This window comes from Cricetulus griseus (assembly GCF_003668045.3).
Source record: "Cricetulus griseus strain 17A/GY chromosome 1 unlocalized genomic scaffold, alternate assembly CriGri-PICRH-1.0 chr1_1, whole genome shotgun sequence".
Taxonomy (NCBI): Eukaryota; Metazoa; Chordata; class Mammalia; order Rodentia; family Cricetidae; genus Cricetulus; species Cricetulus griseus.
The window spans coordinates 273,192,524-273,211,136 of record NW_023276807.1 but is presented as its reverse complement, the minus strand read 5'-3'; the positions used below and the strand labels follow the sequence as shown (position 1 = coordinate 273,211,136).

At 39.7% G+C, this 18,613-nt stretch overlaps 1 protein-coding gene across 1 annotated transcript in view; it reads left to right on the top strand.

Annotated features, from left to right (window-relative positions):
• The window catches only part of LOC100761462 (sodium leak channel non-selective protein), an 81,261-nt gene that overhangs the window by 10,267 nt on the left and 52,381 nt on the right, over positions 1–18,613 (top strand). Inside the window, exon 3 of the mRNA XM_035453371.1 lies at positions 8,581–8,654. Within this exon, the coding sequence (XP_035309262.1) occupies positions 8,581–8,654 (74 nt within the window). The remainder of the gene's footprint in view (positions 1–8,580; positions 8,655–18,613) is intronic.

Below are 18,613 nucleotides of genomic sequence, written 5' to 3'. Positions count from 1 at the left end.
CTTCTGATTAATGAAAGTCATGACAGAGCTCTGATTTGGAGGGATCCGTAAATGTAAGATGTAAGTGCTATGATCATAATGGTCCTAATGAGTAAGAAAGTCATTCTTTTTAGCTAGAAAACATCCTTTTCTGTGTTTCAGGGTTCTTATTCTAATCATTCATGACACACATGTAGAAAAGCACAAATATTGGCTCTTACATTTTTACAGTAAGATTCTGGACAAGTAAAAATTTGTCATAGGTGTGCTAACCTCATCTTTCACAAAAAGCAAGCAAACAATTTTGTTTGTTTTTTTTTTGTTGTTGTTTTGTTTTTCAACATAGTTTAGAAAGCTCATTTTATTTTCTGGGGACATTTACAAAGACATGATGTGTTGAAAAGACTTGACCCCCACACCTGTGCCATTCAGAGTTCTAATGACAATTGTAAGTTGTGCATCATTCATGACAACAAGCAACCCAATTTTTATCAGTCTCAGATTTCTCATTTAAAGAGAAAACACTAATTTTTACCCATGAGAATTGATTTGCAAATGAGGCTCAAAATATGCATATAATATCTCAGCAGAGATATAGGCACAAAAATCAATAATGATACAGAGATTTTTGAAATGTACATATAATAGTTATTGATACAATTCTTAATTTAGTGACTAAAGAACAACATTCTTTTTGTTTTGGTTTGGTTGTTTGGTTTTTATATCCCAACCAAGGTTTCCCCTCCTTCCCCTCTTCTCATCCCCCTCCACCTCCTCTCAACACCCCCTGCCCCATTCATTCCTCCACTCTTTCTCTTCAGATACAGGTGGGCATCCCATGGATACCAGCCAGTTGCAGTGAGACTAGGCACCTCCTCTTCTGTTAAGGGAGAACAACATTCTTACTCAGGAAAAGGAGAATTATCGATATAGCTTGAATATTTGATTTCTCATAAATTCTAAATATATTCCAAATAAATATACTACAGAAGACATGATTTAACCAAGGTATAATGAAATTAAAATTCCACTAACATACACAAACAAGATCTGCAAGAGTTCAAACCAGGCGCACCCCTAACCAAAGAGTTATGTGGAATTGACTGTGCTGGCCAAGGGAAAATTAGTTCTCTTCAATGGTGTGTCACTGGATGAACCAACCACACTCCAGAGCTCCGTGCCTCAGAGTAGTTGCCAACACAAAACGTGTGTGTGTGCGTGTGTGTGTGTGTGTGTGTGTGTGTGTGTGTGTGTGTGTGTGTGTCCATGCACACGTGAGCAAAAGCTTTTTGTGTTGTTTTGGTGTTTGTTTGTTTTTTGTCTTATTAGATTTTTGTTTGTACCTTCATTTTATTTATTTATTTATTTATTTCATTTAGTATTAAAGTTTTGGGAGTTTTTGAGAAAGAACTTGAGCACTATGGGTAGGTAGGTGGAGAAGATCTGGGAGGAATTGGGATAGAAAAAAGAATATGGTCAAAAACATATTGTATGAAAAAACAGTTACAAAAATTATCAGTTCCAAAAAGAAAAGAAAACATATATTTTGATGCTGAAAATTCACTTCAAATAATTCCTTGTTAAAGAAAACAATGCAAATATAATTTACAAGGGGAAGGTAATCGGCATAATGTTTATCAAGTTTGTGGTAGACAACTAATGGATCTTTTGACATTTTATTTGAAGAAAACATTCCATTCATGTGAACTTTCAAGATTATGAGCATAAAATTATTTTCAAGTCTGTGAGATCTATGATAAGGCCCAGTAAATGTTCTTGTATCTTATGACTTTGCTTTCTTTTCTTGCTCATTCTGGCTTGATCCTTATTAGGAAAGTGTCATCTTCAATTTAGGATTATATTAATTGCTATTCTTGAAGCAGTCTTTTTTTTAATTAGCAGGATTTTAAGAAAGAAAGCTATAGTTTGGGGTGCATATAATAAAGGAATAAATATTTAAGTTAACTTTCTAAACATTCAACTCAAAAGTTTACTTTGAAAGTATATCATCAAGAAAATGAAACAATCCAGTGGAGGAGTGATGAGGAAAACAGCAGATCCAGGTAAACTTTGAGGGGGACACAAAGGGCAGATGAGGGGTGGGCTACAGAGCCAGGGAATCCTGAGAGAAAGGATCCATGTTCTGCCCAGGCATTCCAACAATGGCAGGAGGAACAGGAGCTTTGGAGTTGGGAAACACTAAACTGTCTGGTGAGCCCAGTGCTAAGAATGAGCAGCAGCTAATCATCAAATATCCTGTAAATCATAATAAAAAATGAGTAAAAAATTCCATAAAGCTATATCTATAAACACTTGTACCTGGGGCACTCTATTACAAAATGAGTTAAAAGAGCTAGAAACCACATAAGGGTAAACAAGCAGCATAAATACGTTTCAGTAGAAGTCTTAAGTGAGGTACTGAGCTCAGGTAAGAATCACAAGAAAAATCAATAATATTAAAGAACTAGATGTGTTGGGTGAGCTCCAAAATGTCATAATAAAGAGAAGCCTTCTAAAATTTTTCTTGTGTATACGTGTATGTGATGTGTGTGCTCGTGTGTGTGTGTGTGTGTGTGTGTGTGTGTGTGTGTGATGTTTGTGTGTGTATTTGCATGTGTATGCACATGTGTATGGAGGCCAGAGAATCTGAGTATCTTGCTTGAACATACTCCACCTTATATTTTGAGGCAGTATCTCCCATTAGAGCTTACTGATTTGTCTAGTGCAGGCAGGCAAGCAGCTTGCTCCCAGATGCCATCTCTGCTTCTGTAGTGCTGGGGTAACTGGCTGGCTGTCATACTCACCTGGCTTTACGTGGGTGTTAGTCTTCATGTTTGCATAGCAAGCAGTTAGCTGCTGAGCAGTCTCCCAAGCCCCTGGGAAAACCTTAAAAATCAAAATGAAATAAAGATAAGGTCCACATTATTATTCTAGGCATTTCTAGTGGAGAACACCACAAGGAGATACTAGAACAAGTGACAAATATTCTAAAACAGAACATTTGAAACAAATATGGAAAGCATATGCACGTCTCTGGAAATATTGCACAAGAAGGGCCAGAAATACAATCTGTACCACATATGTTATAAGACTTTGAACTTTAAAACTGTTTGTGTATGTGTCTCCCCAAGCAGCAAGTGACTTTTAAATTAATGAGCATCAGATCATCATCAGACATTTTAGCAACAATCCTGTGGATCAAAAGAAACTAGAGTATCACATAGGAAAGACTGTGAAAGACAGGCCTTTTTTTACACCCAGGAAAACTGAATTTCTTGATTAAAGAGACAGAAAAGCTGTTATCAAGATGTCATTGTCCACACAGAGCTCTATGCAATAGTGTTCCCATGAGCTCTTCCCAGAGAAACTTGTGAAAAACCATACCTCTGACAGACATGCCACCTGCAAAAATGACTCAGACACTAATGGAACTACCAAGACACAGTGGGAGGCACTCATACGGAAGAGCTGAGATGATGTGAGGGTGGAACTAAAGAAGACATAACACCACAGCCGCAGGCAGTGCCCTTTCAATGTCTGCCAGTCGTCTTGGGTCTGTGGGTCTGTCACTCTTATAAGATTATCTGTGAACTGGGATATAAAACTAGTGAGTAATTATGAGATAGTCAAATCTGGTATCACTTGTATGGAGTATCAAGTCTTGAATTCAAGAGCGAATACACAGAAATGTCACACAGGAAAAGCAAGCAAACTTTCCTGAATCTAAATAGAAAACTATCAGAGTCAGCTCAGGTAAAGTTCCATAATAGTGACCATCTTGGTAGCAATGAACAATGCTGAAATTCTGATTATGTGCCTGAAAAAAAGTATTTCTGAATAAATGCATCAAGGCTGCTTGGAGAAAGTACTGTTGATTTGAATAGAGAGTACACATAATTGTGGAACACCTTGTCATTTCTGAGAGCCAAGAAACTGTGGCAACAGCTGCTAACATCATGCCAAAAGAAATTACAGGCCAACAGACAGTTGATCAGTCAACCTATGATAATAAAAGGAGCGTAGAGTTGAGGGAAGAAGAGGGGGACTTTTGAAGGAGTTGGAGGAGATAGAATGTGATCAAAATATATCACATTAAATTATCAAGCAATAGACAACAACATTAAAAGCAGCAATTGTAATGGAATAAAATCCCCAACAATTGAATGTCTTACCTTGAGCTCATAGTGATACTCTTTTGTAGTGATATACTACTTATGATTTATTAAAGCTTGCCTGAGAATTCAGAAAGCAAAGTCAGCCACAAACCATAGAAGCCAGGCACACACTTTTAATTCCAGCAGCCAGAAGCTAGGAGGTGGTGCTACACAACTTTAATTCTCTAGGATTAAAGTTTAGATGGATCTCTTTGAGTCCAAGGCCACCCAGATCTACACAAGATTGAATCAGTCTAAAAGAGAATTATAGCTCACACCTTTAATTCCAGGACTCATAAGAGGCATGTAAATCAATATCAGGTATTTGGTAGGAGACATTCATTCTCCAGCCACACCGAAGAGAGGCAGCAGTTTGAGACTTTTTGAAGAGCTCATTTATGGATCAGCCCCTTCAGCCAAAGCTAGAGGTGAGAGCTAGTGGCTGGCTGCTTTGCTTTTCTGAACTTCAGCTTGAAGCTTAAACCCCAATATCAGTCTCTGGGTCATTTATTCTTCAAGTTACAACTTTAAAGATTATATACAATCTATTAACTATTAAAAACTGGTATGAAAAGGTCAAGTGTCATAAACTTACCTTGAGTGTTTTCCCTGTGGACTATACTAGTAGATAAAAACTTATACAGGAGGGGCAGTTAGTTCCCCATGAAGAATCATTTCAATGAAATGCAAAGAAACAACAATTTTGGGAGTACGATGAGTCTATACAACAAACATTAATGCTATTGGTATCATAAAAAGACAAAGGGCAGTATGTGTTTTCTGGTGACAGAACATGACACCAAAGGTGGTCCTGCCAGAGAGATCAAACCAGAGCACAACTTTTGAGACCTTCGGATCAACCATTGATTCACAGGAAACAGAGGAGAGTGAAGACCTGAGAGCCACCCTGCCCATTGCCCTCAGTAGAGCCCATACTACCAGAAATGGCAGTCGAAATGCCACCATTCCTTGACTAAAAGACTTTTCTAAAAAAAAAAAAAAAAAAAGCAAGAGCCACCAACCCATTGTAGTGTCATTCCAATCCAAATTACAGTAACTGCAGAAATTGAGTTGAATTTCATGGCTTTTGAGTTCTGTGTTAAAGTGCACAATTTAGGGAATATCAGTCAGTGTGTGTGTGTGTGTGTGTGTGTGTGTGTGTGTGTGTGTGTTACTGGGGGCTGAACCTAAGATCTCACACAAGCTACAAGATTTCTACTTGATTCAAAATGTGGACATATCTTTGAAATCAAAAGTTTAAGATGCTATTATAAAAAAAACTCTATGTTTTACTTTAACACTTAAATGGAAATTTAGTGTATTTGTTTTTGTTCACCAATTCAGTCAAGGAATTGCCATTTGGTGATTTGAATACGTTAGGTTTGCAAATAAAACTAAAACATCAAAATCTTTCAACTAATCATTTGTTTCCAGTGCAAGCTCTATCTAAATGGGTCCCCTCCATTTCTTCTCATTTTCTACATATTAGGTGCACTTAGATTCAGTATGAGCTGTTACTGACTCCTTTCACTGCTACGGTTTATAAAAATGGTCTGAAACTAGATATTTTTGAAATGGCTCTGTGAAGTGCTTATTTCAGGTGACTAGCAGTATCTTTTGAAGCCAGAAGAGGGCACCGCAGAGCAGTGTAGCGCCGAGATCTTTGTGACAAACACAAAGAATATCTGTGCTAAATGAAAAAAATATAGTTTTACTACCACAGCCAAGGACTAAAGAAATAATTTAAATCTACAAACCTTTATTTACTATGAAAAGAACAGCATATATACAGATACACACATACACACACAAAAGAGAGAGAGAGAGAGAGAGAGAGAGAGAGAGAGAGAGAGAGAGAAAGAAAAAGAGAAAGAGATCTAACATATCAAATGCACATCTTATTTCAGAACAAAATAAAGCTTGATCTGCAGGTCTTGTTTTAGAACAGAAAACATACTGCTACTTCTGCTGCTAATTGTAATGCAATTTCTCAAGGACAACCTTGAACACATGACCACTGCTTTTGCTTTAATTGAGTCAAGTTTATTGTATTAAATAGTGTCCCAGATATGCAGAAGGTGTGTTTGATACCAGCTACTCCATTTCAGGGCAATTGACAAGTGATTGAATTCTAGTTGCTGCCTTATACAAAAGAAAGTTAAGACACACTGTTGGTTTTGAGCATTCCAGTCTTTGCCCTCGTTGCCCACCTTGTGCCACGACTGTACCCTGGGCCTGACTTCTGACTATATCTTTCTAGAGTCAGAGCAGAAGCCCTTCCCTGATAAGACCTTCAGCTGTGACTCCTGAGTAGCACCTTCTTGAGATGTGCTAAAAGCTCAAAGAGTTTGTATCACTTCTTTAGGGGGTGAGAGATGCAGGAAGGTAAAAGTCCTTTTATATGAAAATATACCTTCTAAATAAATAACATCCACTCTAGTCTCTATCAACATGTGATTAATTTTCCTGGGAGTGCTAGCCAATTAAAAAACAATTCAGTTTTTTATTACAAAAAGATAAAATTTTCATGGAAGTAGGTAAAAAGGTCGATTTGTTCAGTGATCCAGCACTTCATTTCAGATCTGCTGGGCAGCATGAAAACTGCATTGCACCATGATGTTACCCAGGTAGTCAGTAGTGATAGCAAGGACTGGTTTATGAGGTTAGAGAGACAGACGGCTAGGTGGGTAAAGTGCTCACTGTGCGAGCTTTCGAACCCGAGTGCAGATCCTTATTAGCCACACAAAATGCTGGGCGTGGCAGTTAGGATCTGTAAGCCCAGTGCTGACGTACAGAATAGGAGAGTCCCCAGGCCAGCCACTCGAGTTCCAGGTTCAGTGGGAGATTCTAACTCAAAAATCCAAGGAAGACACTGATAGAGTAAGATGCTTGAAGATGGGTTTGTAAATGGGAGCTCCTGTCCTGGTCTGCCTTACTGAGTTATTCAGTTCCAGAATTCAAAGACCTGGCTCCTATCTGTCTTTCGTCATCAGTGGTTACCAATATTGTGCCAAGTGGTTAGAAAGAGAATCCGATGGTGGCAGACGAGGGCTCACATTGCCATCACTGATGCCCAATGCTGACTACTGAGTTTGCTCGCTCTTAGTTCTGGGGGGTCTAGCATGGATGGAGCATACCCCCATTCTCTCTCTCTCTCTCCATCTCTCCCCCTCCTCATCTCTTTGAACCATTAGTCCCCTGTAAAGAGGTTCACCAATCTAACAGGCAACCAGTGAGCAGGACAGAACTGAGTTTACCCTCCCAGATGTTTTCTTGTTCCTCTTTTCTGGGATGGCTTTTATCATCATCACCTAGAGGCGAACTTTGGCCTTTCCTCCTTGTCATCTTCCCCTGTCCCTGAAGTTAAAACACCTCATGAACTCATGTTCAGATTAGTATTGGATCACAAACCAGGAACTGGCAGAAGTATAGTGTGGAATGGAAAACATCTCACCAAGCCGTGATGAAGACAGGTTCCATGTGTTAATTTGAACATCCAGTTCTTTAGAAAGTGGAGCACTTAACTTCTTCAGATGATTGACAGGGTCGTGACCAGCAACATACACACCATGCACCATACCATGTGGCATGCAGCCTCATAGTTAGTCAGAATCTCTGCACAAGGTTAAAAAAAATTAACACAGGAAAGAGCCTTGTCATTGTTAAGTGAAATAAGCCAGACTTGGCAAACAAATGCCAGTTTTGTCATACATGCAGCCTAGGTGAAGCAGAAGCAGACACCCACAGCTAAGCATTGAGCCAAACTTCTGGAATCCAGTTGCAGAGAGGGAGAAGAGATGAGCAAAGGGGTCAAGACCATGCTGGAGAAACCCACAGAAATAGCTGACTTGAGCACATGGGAGTATACATACCCCAGCCTGACAGCTGGGGAACCAGCATTGGACTGAACCAGGCCTCCTCAATGTGGGTGTCAGTTAGGAGGCCTGGGCAGTCTATAATACCTCTGACAGTGGAACCAGTATTTATCCCTAGTTCACAAATGGACTTTGGGACTCCATTCCCCATGGAAGGCGGGGGGGGGGGGGGGGGGGGCGGGGGGTGGAGGTCTAGGCCCTCTCCCAAAGTGACAGACTTTGAAGACTCCCCATAGAAGGTTCACCCTACCTGGGGAGTGGATGGGGGGGAATGGGGGGGGGTCGGGGCAGGGGTCATGGGATGGGAGGATGGGAGGGAGAGGGAGCTGGGATTGATATGTAAAATAAGATTGCTTCTAATTTAAGTAAAAAAGGAGGAGTAAAAGAAAATTGTATGTTTATGGAGGGGATGGGAAAGCTGTAAAGAGGATCATAAGATGGGAAAAAAGAGATAGTAAGAGAAATGTACCCTGTGACATAAAGGTCAAAGGAGGAAAGAGAACCGGTGTCTTGTGGGGTGTGAATATAACATCCCTTTACCTCCCAAAACTAAACTGGTTCTTACTTTCCAGCTCCGCAAGTCTGTTTTCAGCATCAGGGCCAGGAACCTTCTGGAAAAGGAGACTGCAGTCACAAAGATCTTAAGGTAAAACCAATAACCTTACTATAAGTGGAATTACATTAAGAATGAAACATAACTTTTCTCAAATGAATTCATTTCCTGGATGGTGCTATCTACTTTCTGCTCAGTTGTAGGACTGTACATCTTTATGCTTACAGATAATGCCAGAGACATAACTAATGTCTGTCTAGAACAAGTAGTATTTTATTATCATAATATGCCATGTTTATTTTGAATGTATTTAAATAAACTATACTGGCCAGGCAGTGGTGGCATATAACTTTAATCTCAGCACTCGGGAGGCAGAGGCAGGTGGATCTCTGTGAGTTTGATGTCAGCCTAGTCTACAAGAGCTAGTTCCAGAACAGGCTCCAAAGCTACACAGAAAAACCCTACATCGAAAATAGATAAACTATACCTCGAAGCATTTGCCAAAACAAAAGGTGAAAAGAAAGTGTCATTATTTTTGACCTTCTACATCTTTTGTGGTATCTAAAGGGAAATAATCTGAAGAAACATAGCAAAAGTACAAGTCTAAAACATAATTATGATTTCTTCTTCTATTACTAGGATCTGTTAATATTTGAAAACTGGGCTGGAAATGTGTAAGCATCATATGCTCATGCAGTGTCCATGGAGGCCAGAAGAGGGCATCCAGTCTCCTGGGACTGGCATTACAGCTATTTGTGAACCTCCATGTGGGTGCTGGAAGCTGAACCTGGGTCGTTGAGAGCACAGCAAGAGCTCTTAACTGCTCAGCCATCTCTCCAGTCCCACATAGCCACCTTTGAATGATCAGGAAATCATATTATTTTGTGTTACTTTCTAAGATATGCCTTAAAAGGAAGTAGCAATAAGGAAAATCAAACTGACCACCTAAGGATATCAGACTGTGCAGAGAGTGATAGAGAGTGAGAGGATTCAAAAGTGTATAAGCATCTGGGACTTCAAGATTGTTGCGTGTGTTATGCATATGTGTAAATGATAAAAGTGGCATGGCTGACAAAGCCAACAGGCACCTTCATATGGCAAAGTAGTCTACAAATTTATCGTAAGAGGAAGGAATTAGGCTCCTCTACCAAGTCCATTGCTCGGAATGGAAGTGGGCACATTACTGTAGCTTGGGAAGCTATGATAAGGAAATACAATGAGGTATAAATGAGGTGAGAAGCTATTTAGCTTCATAACAACTTCTCATGAAGACACATTCCATTGTGTTCTCTTTCTCTGTGGATGTCATTCAGGCACATAGTCATGCATGTATTGCAGTAGCTTTTTGAGTTGAAAATATATATTGCTGGAGCTTGAGTAGTCTCAATACAATTAGATAAACATGAAAGGTCTCAAGGAAAGAGACTTGAGTCTCGATGTGGTCGTGCTTTAACTAGGTAGGCATTCATCTCAGTGTCACCCTTGGAGTATGCCATGAGGCTGCATTTGGACAGCTCACAATCTCCAAGATTCTTGGTCAAGCTAATTACACCAGCAAGTTCACAGTAGGGGTCTGCAGAAATGCAGACACGCTTAGTAGGGAGAAAAGTATCCATCAAATAAGGAACTACTCACAGGGTAAACATCCTACTCTGAGTCTGAGTCTAATTCAGAACCTAACCTTTTCACTGCTCCCCACCCCTCCCTGTACAACTGCCCTCAGCAAATCTTCTTGCTGTGTTTGGGGTATAGAGCAAACATGCCTATACATAGATACTCAATTTTATTTCTTTGATGGAGCTACACAATGAACCAATTGTGTCCAGTTAATGACTCTGTGCTCCGGCTACCAACCAGCAAGCCGAGACCAGGGTTCCCAGTGAATGACTGCCCTTGGTACCCAGCAAGCAAGCCATGGCCAGAGTACATAGTGAATGACCCTGTTCCAAGAATATCTCAGTACTTTGGGGCTTAAAGTAGGATAGCATTATAAGGAAGGAGTCATAGACCTCACCTTCTTTGTATTCTGTGCTGGTTAATGTTGGTTGTCAATGTGACAGGATGTAGAATCAACTCGGGGCGTGTCTGTGAGGAAGTGCCTAGAGTAATACCTGAGATAACAATCCCCACCCTGTGTATGAGCAGACATTTCCATGGGCTGGTCCTGAACTATATAAAAGGAGGACGCTAGCTGAACACCATCACTCATCTCTCTTTGCTTACTGGCTGCAGATACATTGTGAGCAGCTGCCTCCAGGTTTGGCCACCACACTTACCTGTAGTAATGGACTATAACCTCTAAATGTGAGCATGAACACACCGTTCCATGCTCAAATGCTTGTAACTAATGTGCACTATTATAAAGGATGCCCAGCCACCTCCTTCCACCCATGTGCTGCTTCTTCCTCTCCCATCTGGGAATGGTGGTGAACATTGATCTGATATTCAGTCTTGAGGCAGCCAAACAAAGGGACATGGCTTTTCCTGTGGGCCAGTACTCTATTATTTATCTAGATGGCAAAATTTTCAAGGCCTCCCAGGAAATCATTTCATTTACAATTAGGCCTTGCAAAGCATCATGTCATAAGGTATATGTGAACATGTCATTCGAGTCGGGAAGAGTCACACTTTTCCCGAGAGCTGATCAGTTTAACAACGGAAAGTGACTTAATGGGTACACACTGTCACAAACCTGAATGAATTAGATGGGTGGAATTTTCATAAAATTCACACATCCAGACAATGCTGTGAGGGGTGGGGGGGTTAACTTTTTTTAAATACATAGACATTGGGGCTTTTATTTGAAAAGAAACATGATATGAGAAAAAAAAAATCTTTAAACTGCCAGGCAACATGGACCTTCATCAACTTTTCCCAAATGTTGTATAATTTGGGGACACCAAAACCCAATAGTATTTCACTACATTCCAGAAAAGCACCAAATTAAAGGACTTGTCTATATGTTACCTTGTGAATTACAGGAAATAAATGGCTACAGTTTGGAAATAGTAGGATTTTTAATGTAAATTTTTATTAATTTATTTTTTGCATTCCAATCCCAGTTCCCCCTCTTTCCTTTCCTTCCATCTGCTCCACAGAGAGGATTAACACCTCCCATGGGAAGTCTCCTAAGTCTGTCCCATCATCAAGGGACAGGCAGAACCAAGGCACCTCTCCACCCCTACACCTCTGTGTCTAGGCTGGGCATGGTATCTCTCCATATAGAATGGGCTCCACTAAGTCAGTTTGTGTATTAGTATTAGATCTTGAACCCACCACCAGTGGCCTCATATATTGTCCCAGTTGCACCATTGTCACCTATATTAAGGGAGTCTAGTTTGGTCTTATGCAGGTTCCCCATTTGTCAGACCTGAGTCAGTGATCTCTCACTAGCGGGGGTCAGCTGATTCTGTGGGTTTCCCCATCGTGATCTTGACTCCTGTGTTCATATTTTTGCTCCTCCATCACTTCGATTGTACTACAGGAGCTTGGCCCATTGGTTAGTTGTGGTTTTCTGCATCTGCTTCCATCTGTTTCTGGAAGAGGATTCAAGCTTCTCTGGGGTTATGGATTGTAGGCTGGGTATCCTTTGCTTTATGTCTAGTATCTACTTTTTAATGTAAATATGATCTTTACAAAAAGCATTCATTTTTTCTGTTCTACAAAAATGTCCTTGCTTCTCTGAGTACTGAGAGCAGAGGTCCATCATGTCTAGAAGACACGGCTTTGGCTCCAGCCCTTGCCATTCTCAGCTCTGAAAATCAGATCTTTTGTAAGAAGCCAGCTTGGCAGACTGCGTCTGTAATCCGAGTGCTGAATAAACAGGTTGATCTCTGGAACTTGCTGACTAGCCCGCCAAGCCTAGTCAGAGAAGTCTGGGTTCAAACAGAGACCATGTCTCACAAAGAATAGTGGAGAGTGACTGAGGAAGATACCAGATATCGATCTCTGACCTACACTTGCACACAAACTCATATGTGCACGTGTACTGATACACACACACCACACCGCACATACACACACTCATTTAAATCAAGAAAGAAAGAGGGGGGTTGGTGTGGTTAGATGTCACTGAGAAGGAGCTTAGCTGGTGTCTTGAAGTATTCTGATCATAGCCCAGTAGATTTTTATCAAAGATTCTTTCTGCATCTATTAAAATGATCGTGTGACTTTTATCTTAAAATCCATACATGTGGATTTTACATTTTAAATCCATACATTTAGTGACTTGTGAACCAACCCTGTCCCCCTCTGATAAAGCCAGTTTGGTCATGGTAGATAATCTTTTTGATGTACATCTTTGTTCAGTTTGCAAGTAATTTGTTGAGGATTTTTGAATCTATGTTCACCAGGGATATTGTGAGTAATTTTCTTTTTCGTAGTGCTTTCAACTAGTTTAGGTATTTGAGTAAACTGCCTATAAAAGGAGTTTGGGGGTACTCATTCTGTTTCTTTTCTTTTAATAATTTAAGAAGGATGGCTGTAGACATTCTTTGGAATTCTGGTAGAATTCTGCTATAAATCTATCCAGTTGCTTTTCCTTTGATTGGAAGATTATTTTATTACTGTTTCAAACTCTTCCTTAATTATGTCTGTTTAGGTTGTTGATCTCTTCTTGGTTCAATTTGGATGGTTTGGATGAAACATGTCCATTTCTTTTAGATTTCCTAACTTAATGGAGTACAGGTATTTTAAAGTATTCCCTTATAATCTGAATTTTTTGATGTCTGTTGTGATGTTTCCCTGTTTATTTCTGATTTTATTGATTTGGGTCCTCTCTCTTCTGGTTAATTTGGAAGGGTTCTGTCAATCTTGTTCATCTTCTGAAAGAACCAGCTCTTAAACTCATTGGCTCTTTGTATCGTTTTCTTTGTTTCTATTTCTGTTAGTTTCTTCTCTTATTTTTATTATTTATTGCCATCTGTGGGACTTGAGTTTGGCTTGCTCTCATTTCTTCAAATTTTTGAGTGGCATCATTAAGTCATTTGTTTGTGCTCTTTCTAAATGTTTAATGTGGGCACTTAGAGCTGTAAATCTCCCTTATAGGACTTGCCTTTAATGTGTCCCAGAGGCAATGTTGTGTTGTGTTTTCACAACCAGAGAGACTGATCCTGCCGTCTACAGTGCAGATAAATGAGTTGAAGGAAGGAACCTAGAGCTAAGGAAGCAAGGCTCTGACTAAGTGTAGCAGTCTCCCCTTCATAGACATGTTACTTCTTGGTGGAGGGTCTGGGTTTGCAGCCCTGGTAATCAAAGCGCTACTGTGGCCACAGTTCCCATTAGACCTACATTTCAAAATAGCCATCTTCTACCAAACAACAGATCTCTATAACCATTGCTACTAACAGGAAATTCCATCTACCAGAGAAAACATCTGAGAGCCCTGGAGGCCAATGGGAACTCCACTCTTGGGTGATGTCACCCATTCCCATCCCAAATCATCTTTAACTCCTGTCCTCTCACTGGATATTTTTATAAATTTAATTCTCATTTTGGGTAATGGAAATGTAGTTCTGGCTGTTCTGATGGGAAGAACTTTGATCATGTCTTCAAGGCTCCAAGTCAGGTAACCAAATAGCACCCACACTGTTTCCTCAAGGTATTCCTAAGGAAAGTTGGGAGAGGGATGGAGCATCCGTCCACCTCAATCACAGAATCCAAGGTTGCTGCTCATACCCAACTCCACGGCCATTCTGAATTGGATGCTACCATTCAGCTCCACTGAAGACCACGCCATTCCAAATGCCTGTGACCTTTTCTCAGCATCAGAGAAAAATAAATGGACACATGTTTTCAAAGTACTGCTACCTTTGTAGAGGCTTGCTCTAATTCAAAGCCCCCAAAACAAGCAAAAGTACACTCCCATTCTCACAAGCATCTATGAGCAGAGAAATATCACACACAAAATGTAATTAAGCATTGTTCAGTATTCCAAAAAGGTCTGTCCTTTTGTGATTTTTCCATGACTGCCTCATTAGCCAAACAACATCTTTATAATGCTGGCAAATGATCAGCTTGAGTATTTGTATCCTGATATTTGATTAAGGGCACTGTGCACTTATAATAATTGTTATTGAAAGTCTAAAAAACACCTTAGTCTCTTTAGTTAGAGCTAAGATAAAGTGTGCAAATGATAATGCTGAACACTGCCTTTGTCCCTGAATATCATTTTAAGGGCATTATTTACATTTTTAAGTATCTTATTTTATGTATATGGCTGCTTTTCTTGCATGTAAGCTTGTGCATCGTGTGTGTGTGTGTGTGTGTGTGTGTGTGTGTGTGTGTGTGTGTTGCCTGTGGAGGACAGAAAAGGGTTTGGGATCCCCTGGAACAGGTTGTGAGCCACCATGAGGATGCTGGTTGTTGAACCCAGGTCCTATGCAAGAGCAGCCAGTTTTCCTAACAACTGAGCCATCTCTCCAGCCCCCGAGATAGATTATTTTTCCTGAGAGTGCGCCTTAGTCACCCATCGGTCAAGGATTTCTATAGCGTCTCCTACATGTCAGGCATTGAAGTCTTACTTTTCTCCTTTCAGTCTTGATGCCTTACAGAACACCATCTTGTTGGCTAGCCTGTCATTCAGCGAACTTGGATGCAGCTGTGCTTTGCTCTCTGTAACTCCCAGCACATTCTAGGCGTGTCTAGCAAGGCAGCCTATAGAGCACTACAGAGAGAACTGAGTGTGTAGCTGCATCCCACCCATCCTATCTACCCACTCCCTCTGTAGCCTCAATCACTCCTTGAGACAGCAATAATTATTTGATAACCAACATTCATCAAGAATAAGTCAAAGTTTTAAGAAGACAGTATTGGGAATTAATGACATAAATATTTATCTTCATGGTCCTATTAAGACTGCCAACTTGTGGTTTTGCCTTAGCATTTCTTGACACTAGTCTTGCAAATAATAAGACACTATTTATAGATAAAGAAACTGAGGACATAGATGCAAATTAAGTTTATTCAGAAACTATAAAATAAAAAAGATAAAATGTGAAGTATGTCTGTATATTTGTGTAAAACAAAAATAGCAAATATTTCAAAGTGATAAAATGCAAATACAGTTTTTCCCTTCTGCAGTCACATGGTTTTCATTTGGAATATCAGTCACTACAATCAAAGATAAAGTAGAAAACTCCAGAAATAAGCAATTTTTCAATTATAAATTCTTCTTAATCCCCTGTTGTTCTTGCTGTCCTGCTCCATCCTGCCTGGGTACACCCATGCTGTAAATGATACCTGTCTGTCACTATGAAGTTGTCTCAGCTGGTTCTCAGACTGATGATCCCAGTATTACTGTGCTTATCACATTTACCATTAACCCCAAACCATAATGATCACACATGACACAAAGGATGCAAGGGATGCAGCAAGGCATAAAACACAGAAGCAGGATAAATTTTGGACCATGGTAGCATGACTGATGAGCATGCAGGAAAAAAAAGACTATCTGGAATTTGTATATCAAGAATCTCCTAGGCCTCTGGGAACATACCCTCCTTGTGGAAGAGGTGGTTACCACAAGTTGAATGAAAAGCATTTATTCTAAAGATATTTTATTGGGTAGTATCTTACCTATGGTAACCAAAATACTGTATTTTTCTTTTGAGATCGTGTCTGATGTGTAACTATTTGGGGAAGTCCAAATATGATAATAATGATGGTGAGATTATCAGGGTTCTGTTGGCTAAGGTCACAGAGATTAGATCTTGATACTGGTGGTTTTATTTTACTTGTAGACATATAGGGAGACATATTAATATAAATATCTGTAGTAAGTGCAGATATTTATGGTAGATTTATTCAAAAGTCTCAAACTTGGAAGCAGCCAGATGTTCATCTACATGTGAGTGGATAAATAAACCATGGCGAACCTGACCTGTCAGATGGCTCAATGGGAAAAAGCCCTAACTATGAAAACCAACATGAATTTTGAGTCCCAGAACCTGAGTAGAAGTGAACCAACTCCTGAAGGCTATCCTCTGACCTCCACACATGCACCATGATGCTGGCACACACAAAACCACAAACACTATGCATACATACATACACATATGATAATAACAACAAATGAAGTAAAACAAAAGTAAAATAAACTGTGGCAAATCCCAGCAATGGAATATTATTAACTGCTGAAAAAGAAAGACCTTTTCGGGACATAGAGCAAATATAATTGCATACTGCTTATGAAAGAATTTGGTCTGAAAAGGCTAAGTGATTCTGATTGGATGATTCTAGCTATACAGCATTCCAGGAAAGGTAGAGTTTGGATATGAGAGTTATTTTAATAGGATCTTGCCGGGTGTTGGTGGCTCATGCCTTTAATCCCAGCACTTGGGAGGCAGAAGCAGGTGGATCTCTGTGAGTTCAAGGCCAGCCTGGTCTCCAGAGCGAGTGCCAGGATAGGCTCCAAAGCTACACAGAGAAACCCTGTCTTGAAAAAAAAAAACAAAACAAAAACAAAAAAACAACAAAAAAGGATCATGCTTTAACTGTTTTGCTTTGGAGTGTGAAGTAATAATGCAGAAAATTAAAAATTTATATCTATAGGAAAGTTGGACTGTACAGGTTATATAACATTTTCAAATTTTTTATTTGTATTAAATTATAAAACATCCAGGGGATTGGCTCAGTGAATAAGAGTGCTTACTTGCAAGCATGAAGACATAAGCTGAAATCCTCAGCACCCATATAACTATCTGGGCATGACTGTGAATGCTTATAACCCAAGTATTGGAGAGGTAGAGACAGCTATATCCTGGGTAAATAGTGTAGACCATATGAACATCTACTGGTTTAGTGAAGACTTTGTCTCAAGGTTGTAAACAGTGATAAAGGAAGTCACCAGCACACTTAGATGTATGCAGCACACATATACAAGCATCCACATTCACCACACACACACACACACACACACACACACACACACACACACACACACACAAATAAGGTTATACCATTACATTATAATATGTATGTTTGTGAGATAGTAGTTGGGCTACAAAATTTGAACCCCAATAAATAGTTTGGGGCTTATTTATTTTATTTGTTGGACTTCAAAAGGTCCACCAAACACATGGATTTCACATGAGTTGATTTTTCTTTCTTGTTTATGACACATTTGTAAGATAAAGACATTGAAGTTTTCTTTTCCATTTACAATGAGGCATTGGTTGCCCATGCATTTACTTATCTATCTGTAGGAACATTTTTGTGAATGATGCAGAAATAGGAAGACTAACCTGCTGCTTCTGTTAAAGAAAATATCCTTCCACCCTGGATGGGACTGAATTAAAGAGTGGGGTACTCATTCCAATAGAAAAGGCAACTGTTCCTCATCTCAGCAAGAGCCCATCACCAGGGGCTCACCCATTACCATCTGCTGTTGCCTCCACCTCGGATGATCACACTGTCACCCCAATGTTGTCAGGTAGCAGCCAATCCCAGGAAATACCCACTTTCTCTTCTCTTGACTGTTACTCACTTGAGATTTTACATAATTGCCACTAGAGGACCGTTTTCTCATAGTCCTATGATGAGGTTACATCACCTTAACCAACATCTGATAATACTTTAATGTGTATTACCTTGTGGAGCTCAGAATGTTAGTAAAACCCCCTAACTTGAATGCCCTGAAAAGTCACATTGAGATTCCTTTGGGTGGTAATTACATTTACTACAGATGGATTTACTACAGATGGTCTCATGTAATCTAACTTTTCTATAATGAGTAAAAATAATTTGGAGACTCCTAGGCCTCTCTTTTATTACTCGGAATGTGTGGGCTTTTCCCACACCCTTGCTCTGGAACATTAAGAAAGAAGACATGAAAACAAAGAAAGGAACAGAGGACCCCCTGCTACTGTGTCTATAAACAACTAGTGGTGTTTAAAGGCTAATAAAACTCCAAAGATCGCTCTTATACCCATCATCTTTGGGCCAATTTAAAAATATTTTTGATGGAGGAATGTCAAGAAAAATAGAGACAATTTCTTAAGACACAATTCTCTACTCTGAGCTCCTAGAAAAGATTATATATGTGGCTGTCATAT